Here is a 10760-nt window from a genome sequence, read left to right on the forward strand (position 1 = left end):
GATGAACTGCCGAGACCGAAACTTCTTGCTGGATGGCCCAGAACTCGAGCTGCATCACCTCCCTGCACAGCGGAAGTGACCCTGCCCCCCCCCCCCCCTTTTTGTTGAGGTAGTGCATGGCCACCGTGTTGTCCGTCAGAATCAGGACACTCTATCCGCGCACAGTCGGCAGAAAAGCCTTCAGGGCTAGCCTGATGGCCCTCAGCTCCAACAGATTGATATGGAGTCTGGACTCCGACAGAGACCAACGACCGCTGACTGTCAGCTCGTTGGCATGAGCTCCCCATCCCGTGAGGGATGTGTCCGTCACGATAGTCACCTCCGGCCAGGGCAGCCAAAATGTGGCACCCTTCATCAGATTGCCCTCGACGGCCCACCACAGAAGGTCCCGGGCTACCGAGGGCGGCACCTGAACAGGGTCCGACAGCCTGCCGGAGGACTGAGACCACTGGAGCTTGAGTGCCCACTGCAAAGATCTCATCCGCAGACGAGCCTCTGGCACCAGAAGAATGCAGGATGCCATGAGGCCGAGCAGTCTCAAGAACTCGGACGCTGGGAGAGTCTGGGCAAACTGAAACTTGTGCACCATCTGCCGATTGTGAAGAGCCCTCACCTGAGGAGGAAAACACTGCCCCAGAGACGTGTCGAGCACTGCTCCGATGTACTGGAGCCGCTGCGTCGGTGTCAAATGGGACTTCTTTAAATTGAGGGAGAAGCCCAGCCTGTGAAGGGAGTGGCAGGTGACTGACAGATCCAGGACTTGCTCGGGAGAGCTCCCACTGATCAACCAATCGTCCAGGTAGGGGTAGACGTGAATCCCCCTTCCTGAGATGCACTGCCACCACCATGAGCTTGGTGAAAACCCTCAGGGTGGAGGTCAATCCGAACGGCAGGACCCAAAACTGAAAGTGCGAGTCGCCAACCGCGAACCTCAGGTACTTCTTGTGCTTTGGATGGATCGGCACATGGAAGTAAGCATCCTTGAGGTCGAGAGACACCAACCAGTCCTGAAGTTGAAGGGCCTTGAGGACTTGAGAAAGAGTCACCATCGAACTTGTCCTTCCTGAGGAGTTTGTTCAAACCGCGCAAGTCCATGATGGGTATCAATCCCCCGTCTTTCTTTGAAATCAAAAAATAAGGGGAATACCATCCCTTGTTCCTCTCCGCTACAGGCACCAGTTCTATGGCGCCTTTCTCCAGCAGGGCTTGAATTTACTGCGCAAGGAGCGGATCCGGACTCTTCAAAGAGAGGTTCCCTGGTGGATTGTCGTGAGGCCTCTGCCGAAAAGGAAGACAGTAGCCGTGGGTTATGATCTCCAGAACCCACACATCCGAAGTAATGGCTTGCCACTCTACAAGATGCTGCGCCAGCCTTCCCCCAACTGGCGAACCATGGGACCTGGCCTCATGACTGAGTGGTAGCGGCTGCGGCGTTGCCCGAGGGCAAAGAGGCAACTGCCCGAGCGGCCTTGGCACCTAGAGTACCTTTGTTTCCACCTCTGGCACTCTTACGATCGCCTCTTTGACTGCTAGCTCCTCTCGCTTTACTTAAAGACGAGTAATAGCGAAAGGAACCTCCCCTCCATTGCTGTCCCCTAGGACGAAAAGGCAGAGGTTGGCGAACTGCAGCGCCCAACGACTTCGCTGCAGCTTTGGAGGTCTGCAACCTCAAGGCTCTCGTCAGCCTTGCTGCCAAAAAGGTGTTCACCGTCAAATGGCATGTTGAGGAGCCGGGACTGCACATCAGGAGCAAACCCAGACTTCCTCAACCACGCAAACCTGCGCATTACGGTGCTCGCCGCCATGGACCGGCTGACACAATCCGCCAAGTCCAAACCCGACTGAACGGCCTCACACATGGCATGCTTGCCATCCTGAACCATAGCAAGGAAACCATCCCGTTCGTCCCCTTCGGGAATATGATCAGCCGCAAATGCAACACAGTTCCACAGTGTGTGTGAAACGAGACAAGGCACATATAGAGTTGGCTGCCTGAAGCACCATACCCCCCAGAAGAAAACACTTTCTTCGCCCAGCCGTCAAAACGTTTGTCGTCCCCATCTGGAGGGATGGTAGGATATGACGCCTGCTTTGCCGGGGCCGTAGCCGCCGCACCACCAAACTCTCCGGGGTGGGGTGCCTAGACAAGTAGAAGGGGACGCTACTGGCTGGACGGTATTTTCGCGACAAAGACTTGCCCACTGCCGGGAGACTCTCCGGAGCAGTCCAAGCCGCCGCCTCCCTTCTCTGCAAAGCCATATGAAAAGGCAAAACCGGGTCCGTGGGTGGCCCGAGATCAAGGATGTCCGTGAGATCATCCTGAACAAACTCGCTGGGGGAGCCGACCAATCCAAGTACTCGGTAACTGAAGACATAAGGCGCCGATATGACAAATCGACATGAGTGCCAGGCTCCGGCAGACAAAACTCCGGAGAGGTGTCCAATCCATTGGCATCATGCAGTGACTGCCTCAGGTCATCAAACTGACTATGGCCCGAGATAAATTCATCCGGAACCAGACCGCCATCAGAGCCTTCATCACCCTCTGAAATGTACTCCAGGCGGGGAGAGGAAGACCTCTGCGGACCAAAGCAGTGCCGGACTTAGCCATAGCCTTTTTAGGGGCAAACCCCTTGCCACGGGGCCCCTCCGTCACCACCGTCTCGAAAGGCGCCGAACGAGTCGGCGCCAGCAGAAAAGGCGTCGACGTCCGCTGCAACGCCTCCAGCATCGGCGGCATCGACAGTCCTCGAAGCCAGAGCTCTGAGCGTGTCTCGACAGCCTGGGAACCGACGGACCCCTCGAAGACGGAACCTCGAGAGTAATTGACGACCTCGGCGCCACAGGCGTCGACGTCTTCTTCGAAGACGGCACAGGATCACGCGGTTGAGCGTGTCGAGGACCGGGACCTGGACCGGGACCTGGACCGGGCATGGCGAGAACGGCTACCCTTGTCCGAGCGGGACCTCTCCCGCGAGCCGTGCCGACCACCCGAGCCCGAAGATGTACGGGCGGTGTCCCTCGACCGGTGCCGACCGACCCCACTCGGAGGCGCAGACGGACCGGTGCCCTGCAATTCCAGAATCGCTAGCATCTGCCTCCCGAAGGAAGCCCATTCCTCCGGTGTCGCTTGCATGGAGGGATAAGCGGCCCGCCGACGGGCGGAGTCCTCGGAAGAGGACGGGGAAGGCGATCTATGCCGGCGCTTCCTGGAATGCCTAGAAGAGGCAGAGGAGTGGCGAGACCGACTCCTGGAAGGAGACCCACCGGACTTAAACGACAACGCGGAGCGTCACCCCTCGAGTCATCGGTCGAAAGCCCCGCAGACCTCGACTTCCGGGGCTTAGACACCCGACCTACCGACAGTTTCTTCTTGCGTTCTTGCAAGGCCTTTGCAGTGAGCGACTGGCAGTCGACAGTCGTCCGTATCGTGGGCCTCCCCGAGGCAGGCGTCGTGCGAGTCCGTGACCGACATCTTGGACCCACAGTCCCCGCAGTTCTTGAAGCCTGGACGCGGGGTCGAAGATGAGAAAGACATAGCCACAAACAAACCGAACAGGTTCAACGAACCAAGAAAGAAACAAGTAACTCCAACAAGTCGAGGCGTATCGAGATTCACGAAGCGAACACGTTCGCGGAAAAAACTGAACTGAGGCTATGGGCGTTGTGCGTCCTACTTATCACATCGGGTGACATCGGAGGAGGTCCTCGGGGACGGCGCAGGACGCAGACGCCAAAGATTTTCCGAAGCAGCACAGCTGTGGACATTACCCGTCATAGATATGGAATACGTCGGAGGACCCAATCCCCTCGAACAGCCCATGTAGAGCGGGGCCCGCAGCCACCAGAAGCTGTCCTAAGGGACTGGGTCTGCAGCGGCCAGTGCAGGCCATTGCAGACTGCCTGAAGGTGGAAGCCGCGAGGGTGGAACCTGGGCCATGCAGTGAAGGAGCGGCCCCTGCTGCGCTAGATTAGTAGCAGGGGGAAAAAAGAAAAAAAGAAAAAAAAAATTTAAAAAAAAAAAAACAAAAAAAACACAAGACAAGCTGCTCACTGGAAGCAGCTTCTGGAAGGCAATCGTACCTTAACACTGGCATTAACACACTTGGCAAAGATCCAGTGATGGACACAGGGCTAGCAGCATAGGAGTACAAAGTACTGGGGGAAGCCGCAGGAGCCCGAAGGCCTGCATTTGCCCCCCTTCGAGGGAACTACACAAGACGAGCCTGACAGCTGTGTCAGGGTTCCTCATAACATTGTACAAGCTCAGATACGGCGCCCTGTTAAGAAAAATTCTCAGAATGAATTCCCTTCTACCTTAGAGACCCCCAGCCCTTTTGTTGTTCTATTCATTTTTGTCCTGGACAGCGAGTCCTTTTTCCCTACTCATGTATTTTTCTATATTTGAACTCTGCTTCTTTTGGTTTTGGAGTCTGACAAACTCCAATGATCATCTTCTTACATGGTGAGACAAATTTCCTTCAGTGCAGCGACACAGAAGTCCTTTGGATTTCTCAAAGGTTTATTGTTTAAACTACCATTTCCAAGAGCAGTGAAGTGAAATTGAATTACTTACCTTGTGTAACTTTGTAGACCCAGCACACACTATCAGAGTGCTGGAGGGGTTACTTAGCATCCCCTTTGTCTACTTTATCATATAACATTTTCATGTTACCCTTTCTACAATTAATGTCAGTGGTTTACTTTTTCCTACCATTGTAGGTTTTTACCGCAGATTGAATCCTCAGCTGCAGTATTGCACCCATGGGTGCAATTATTTTTTGGCAATTATTGTGGTAAAGGTGCTTCTTGAGATGTACTCTGCACGCCAAACCAGGTTTGCTCTGTTAGTTTTGTCTTTGGCGTGATTCACTGCTGAAGCCCGCCTCTGGCTCGAGCGTGTCTGGCAGGGCAGCAAGCGAGGGAGGGAGGTTTCCGAAACTCCCTGTGCCTAGTCTCCTTGGTTACAAGAATGCACCCAAAGGTGATTGGATGGATGTCCTTGGAGGACAGCCACCATGCGCTGTGTGTGAAAGCTAGGCTGCAAATTAAATGGGAGAAACTTGCATAAAAGGCGAGGTCTTTTGCTTGGAAGGCAGAGTCAACCACTGGACAAAGGAATCCAAAGAAGAACTGGAAGAGAAGCTTGCTGTAACTCCTGGACCGTTTGTTTGCCCGGTGAAGCCCTGCTGCATTTCTGAAGCTCCCAATTATGATAGACAAGAGAAGCCCTGCAAGGACGACTTCTCCCCTTGGGTTGGTGGGACCAATCAGCCCCAAGACGAACTCAACTGGAAACCCTCTCTCAGCTGGCTGTACTTCCACTGCAGGAACTGAGTGCCAGGGGACAGGAACACCAGAATCGAGTGCATCATTTGTAAGTCGGACCCAAGCTGCAGGAAGATGCTCCGACTCCCTCGAAGCAGGACTAACCAAGCCTGAGCCACCTCAACTGAGTGCTGGACCTCAGAAGCAAGGAAAGTCCAAACGGTGTACAGGAACCGTTGTGGTGATTCGCGAGAAGCAGAAGCCTAAGCGCTGCTGATCTGAAGTTTGCCCATTGCTGCTGTGGACCTTCAAGTCGTAGCGCAGGTGTCCCCAGATATCCTCCCTCTTGTCCCCATGACTGAAGCCCAGGAACAACAGGATCTGCCATACTACAACAGGAACAGAAGCAAGCTGGAACCAATTTAACCATGGGGTACTTCCCTCTTGCTGTGTAGTTTGCTTGCTTTCAGTTAATACTTGCATTTGCTGCCTTTTGCACAGTTGCATGCAGCTCTGCCTTTCACAAGCCTCCCAGCTTGTGGCCCAACAGATTTATTTTTCAACACATTGTGCAAGACCTTCCCCTTCAAAAAGAACTTCAGCTCCCTAGACTTTGCTCAATTGACATTAGCTGCCCTGGCTCCCCGATACTCTAACCTCCGACTGTGTTTTAATCTGTCCCTCCAAAAAGTCATACATTCTTTACTTGTATCGCTGGGAAAGGGTAATCTACACTGCATTGGGAGTGGGGAGGGAGTTCAAAAGTACTTACCAGTTTGAGAAGCTTGTTAAGCATCGTTTTCTCCCTTAACCCCTTTTCCTTTTTAACACCTACCTCAGTATTGCCTTAATGTACCAGTGATCCATCATGGTCCGCAGTATCCTAACTATTGAAGTCACCAGAGGGTGTAGAAAGTGTGTGTGCCATCCACCAAAGGGTATTTACTGATTTATTTAAACTGAGTGCATATTTTTGAAGTGTATTTAAGCGTTACATATTTGCTCCCTTCTAAAGGCGGCTTATTCAACTGTTACATTAATAAATTATTTAATCAAGAAACCTTGAGTGTAAGTGTTATTTGGATACTTGTCACTGAAACTATGTTGCAACCCTACAGCTCACATTGATCCCTCTTGACATAAGCCTGGCTGCTCAGTCACTCTGCCAACTTGTTTAGTACAGACTTATACCAAAGGTTGGGTTACCCATTACCAAGAGGACAAGGCTGGTGCAGTCTCCCCCAGGGATACTGCATACAATCTTGCCCAACAAGAGGCAACTGAATAAAGTACAATAGGAACAAGACAGCAGAATTGCCAGGTTCCATAACGCATCCCTGGGCCACTTAGAGGCATACTGGTGCAGCACCTTGCAGTAACTGTAATGCAATTTTATGATGTTTTATTAAGTGCATCCTGTTGCATTCATTTCAAACCAGTGTGACGTTGTCTTTTGTTTAATCTGCTTACACTCGAAACAAGACGGGCTGATCAGCTATACTTGGGGGAACGGTCACCTCTTTGGAGGGGCGGGCTGTGGGAAGGTGGGGCAGGGCCAATGTGCGTGGCCCGAGGCCAGGTTGGCAGCACAGCATCTCTTATCAAACCCAATTGTAGCGAGTTGCATAAAAGCAAAGCATTATGCGAACATCATAATGTCCACAATTTCAAATGTTAAATATGTCATATTGATTCAGTAAGAATCCCTTTTAAGTGAATAATGGACTCTTCCATTTTATTTGGTCACAATATGAACCCTAATAAAGAGGTCTGTAAATTGCAGGATATATATCAGTTTGGACAGCGGCAGTACTGTTGTGCTTTGGAAGTTTCCAATGCCGAGACTTCCCTCCTCTTAAAAAAGCTCCACGATACCCTTGGTATCTCGGAGCTGGCACTGGACTGGCTTGCCTCCTTCCTAACTGACAGTTCCTCCAAAATCATACTGGGCCCTTTCTCCTCCTCTACTCCCTCCTCCACCTCCCCCCTCTTTAACATATACCTTTCTCTGCTGGAACGCCTCATTTCCTCCTTCTCCCCCAACTTCGTGCTATGCCGACAAGACAACTTCTTCAAACTTCCTAATGATGCCCTTGCTGCTTCCTACATCCCCGACTGCCCCTCTGCCATCCAGGCCAGGTGCACAGCCAATGACCTCTGCCTCAATGCCATCAAAACAGATTCTCCCCATTTGGTCCCCTGCACCCTACTTCTTCCCTGCACTCTGGCCTTCGTCCATGGGCTTTCCACCTGCCACCTACCCTGAAGCCAGTCATCTTCGACTCCTTCCTCTCCGTCATCCATCATATTCAGGACATTGGCAAGAAGTCCCACTTTCAGCTCTTCCTTCTGAAAGGAACTCTATCCTTCACCTTCCCCCAGAGACTCAATGTTACCCATGCTCTGGTTCTCTCCAGGTTAGACTACAGTAGTAGCCTCCTCAATCTTCCTTCATCCACCCTGCGACCCCTCCAGCAAACCCATGATAGGGCAGCAAGACTTATCCTTGGCCTCAAGCCCATGGAGCGCATCTCCCCTGCCCTACAAAGTCTCAGCACGGATTAAATTCAAATCCCTCTATCATGCACAAGGCTTTCTGGGGCTGGGGACCACTAACCTCAACGCTTCCTGACCAAATACCCCTTCTAGACTCTTGCGTTCCTCTGGCACCAACTCCTTGCATGTGAAGCGGTTTGCTAAACAGAGAGCTGGTGGTCGATAACTTTCCTCGGCGGGCTCCCTTCTGTGGAATAGCCTCCCTCTCCCTCTGCACCTTGAGCACGACCTCCTTAAGTTCTGGAAAAGCCTCAAGACCTCTTTCTTTACCTCTTTCATTTCTCCACTCTTCCCTGCTAATCATACAGTAGCGTGACTGATGTGCAGGGCCCTTATGTATACTCAGGGCCCTTAACCCCCTCCACATCTCTTTTCCCAGCTGCTGCTTATTTACTGCACTTGGTTAGGCTCACCCGCCCCCACTGAGATTGCACTTACGTTCTTCTCAGCACTTCACCCAGAGCACTTCTCCATAAGCACCACAGCATCTTTCCCATACCTCCCCTCTCCCCTGCACTTGCACTTGCACTTTCTGAACACTCACAAGGCACAGTAGGTTGGTCTTCCCTTCCCTGTTATTCTGATTTGTTTGTACTATGTTATTTACCTTGTTGTAATTCATTATCTACCTTCCCCTGTCCCCACCCTGTTGCCGCTTTGAATCGGTTTTGCTAATTGTATAAGCACCAAAGTGGTGGCCAATCGATAAATAAAGTGGACCAAGGTCTGGATACCCACAATACGCCACTCCACAGACAAACTGCTCAACTACTATGGTGGGGATTTGGCATAGTGAAAGCACCCTAAAATTATACCACTCAAGGAACTGAAAACTGCATTTTCGCTAAATCAGTCTCGAACCCTGCAGCCCCCCAACGTTTGTGCTATCTCAACCAGGAAAAAAGTGACATTCCCATTGTATGGAATGTTGAACTGGCATTTTTGTTTGGATTCTGGAATAGCATAGTTAGCTCATCTAAATACGATCCGGAGCTTAACATTTCAATAGAAAACCTGTATCTGAAAATGTAGCTCACGTCCTTGGCCCAGCTATAAAAGTATTAATGAAACATTGTACCACTGTTCACTGTTGCAAAGAAGGCAACCACAAGGGCCAAAACATTAAGGCTAGTCCCATCAAGTACAGAGAATTTGCACCTGGGAAATTAGGTCCGACCCATCAGAATCCAGCTTTGCCGGGTGCAATTCTGCATTCACCGCCCGTGGCAGTGAAAAATATAATGTCAGTCAACAAAAATGGCTGCCACCATAAAAATTAAAAAGGGACTAGGCGAGGTTTTACACACAAGGCAAAGCGTGAGATATGGCTGCCAACACAAATGGTCTATAAGTGAGGTGAGGCTACCCTACACAATTAGGATAGATGCAAAATATGGATACCTTCGACAGAATGGGTTTTAATGGGAGTAGAGTAATGGCTGTACTCAGCCCCACACCAACCTAGTCAGTCATTGCTTGTTGATGGCGGCAGGTTTATCCTGAAAACCCTATAAATCCCCAAGTATATGAACTGTCTCTGCAGGCGGTGCAGCGGTGGCCCGGAACAGACATCTTCATACACCCATCACAACCTTGCCTTCCTTCAAGCACAACTAGCTGATTCACAGCACTCACATATGTAACATCACATGACTGATGGATGAATGACTGCACCAGGCAAAACAGACATCCACAACTAGCGTAGTAGAATTACAATGGTGTGATAGAACCAACTCCACTGCAATCAACCGTGTGTATCCTGTGGCGTTTAGTATAACATCCGCAAGAACCAACAGAAGAAGCCAAATACCTGCACAGATGCCCTAACAACAAAGCGCCTCCAGTGCCGGCAAGGTACGTATAATACCATTCTCCTGGCCGCAGGCATGGCTAATCACACGCACATCAATATATAGCAAGGAGTACAACAAAAATGTGGTCATGCGGTTCACATAAATCCTCTACCTACTTCTACCAGACTACGCCTCAACACCTCCGACAGCAGAACGCGGCACAGTCTTACGATAAATTTGGGTATGCGTCTACAGCCCTGATGCCACCCCTACTCTTCTCAGCACCCATTCACATGCCCAACTACATGGGTTGTTTTTCTACCGGAGCCTTGACAGCCAGGCTAAGCCTTTCAGCGAAATGCACACATGCATCATACACTCCAACACTCAAGCGCTCCCACTAAGAGCGCATTGAGAAAATAATGTTAAAATTGGCGCTATACAAAGCAGAAAAAAAACAATACAGTTGCTCCCAGTTAAGTAGGTGCTACCAGTTAAGTAGCTACAAATACAAACTTTGAAAAGAAGGTCCAGTTTTACTTTATCAAGCAAACCTGAACAGTAAATTTGATGCAGAGTGCAAACACGATTATAAAGCATACAAGAGTGGTCAGTCACAGAGCAACATTCTTACCAGCTTCCTGAAGCAGTTTGAATATGCAACTGGTGGTCTTGTTCGAGATGAAAGCTTTTCCTTCGATTTGATCTTTTTTTGCCATGTTTCCAGCAGTTATTTGATCCTTGGACTGCATCAAAACATAACCAGGGAGGTCAGGTAATTCATATACCTGTTTCGTTTTACCCTCATTGAGCTTTTTGCCAAGCTTCAACTCTGCAGAAGAAAAATTAAAAAAAAACACAAATTTAGCTGGTACCATAGGTTCAGAAAGCACATTTAAAAACAAAAGAACGAAAAGGTTTAAAATATTGGAGTTTAACACCAGGTGAAGATCTGAGACCATGGCCAAATCCATATTTCATGTGTTATTTTCCTCGCCACAGTTTGTTCTGATTGGGGCTGATGGGAGTTTTATTACAAAGGTTTCAGACCCCTGCATACACATCAATGTTGGAGTAAACGTATATTTTATGTAGCTAAGCTATCATGAGGTCCTCAAACTAGGTTTCTTATCATTGGTAATG

General features: G+C 50.2%; 1 protein-coding gene across 7 annotated transcripts in view; it reads right to left on the reverse strand.

Moving 5' to 3' along the window:
• The window catches only part of PAICS (phosphoribosylaminoimidazole carboxylase and phosphoribosylaminoimidazolesuccinocarboxamide synthase), a 1368496-nt gene that overhangs the window by 212342 nt on the left and 1145394 nt on the right, over positions 1-10760 (reverse strand). For all 7 annotated transcript variants that reach the window (XM_069631608.1, XM_069631609.1, XM_069631606.1 and 4 more), the window contains one exon: positions 10252-10449. In XM_069631608.1, the coding sequence (XP_069487709.1) occupies positions 10252-10449 (198 nt within the window). The remainder of the gene's footprint in view (positions 1-10251; positions 10450-10760) is intronic.

This window comes from Ambystoma mexicanum, chromosome 6q (assembly GCF_040938575.1).
Source record: "Ambystoma mexicanum isolate Mex_15411 chromosome 6q, UKY_AmexF1_1, whole genome shotgun sequence".
NCBI classification, from domain to species: domain Eukaryota; kingdom Metazoa; phylum Chordata; class Amphibia; order Caudata; family Ambystomatidae; genus Ambystoma; species Ambystoma mexicanum.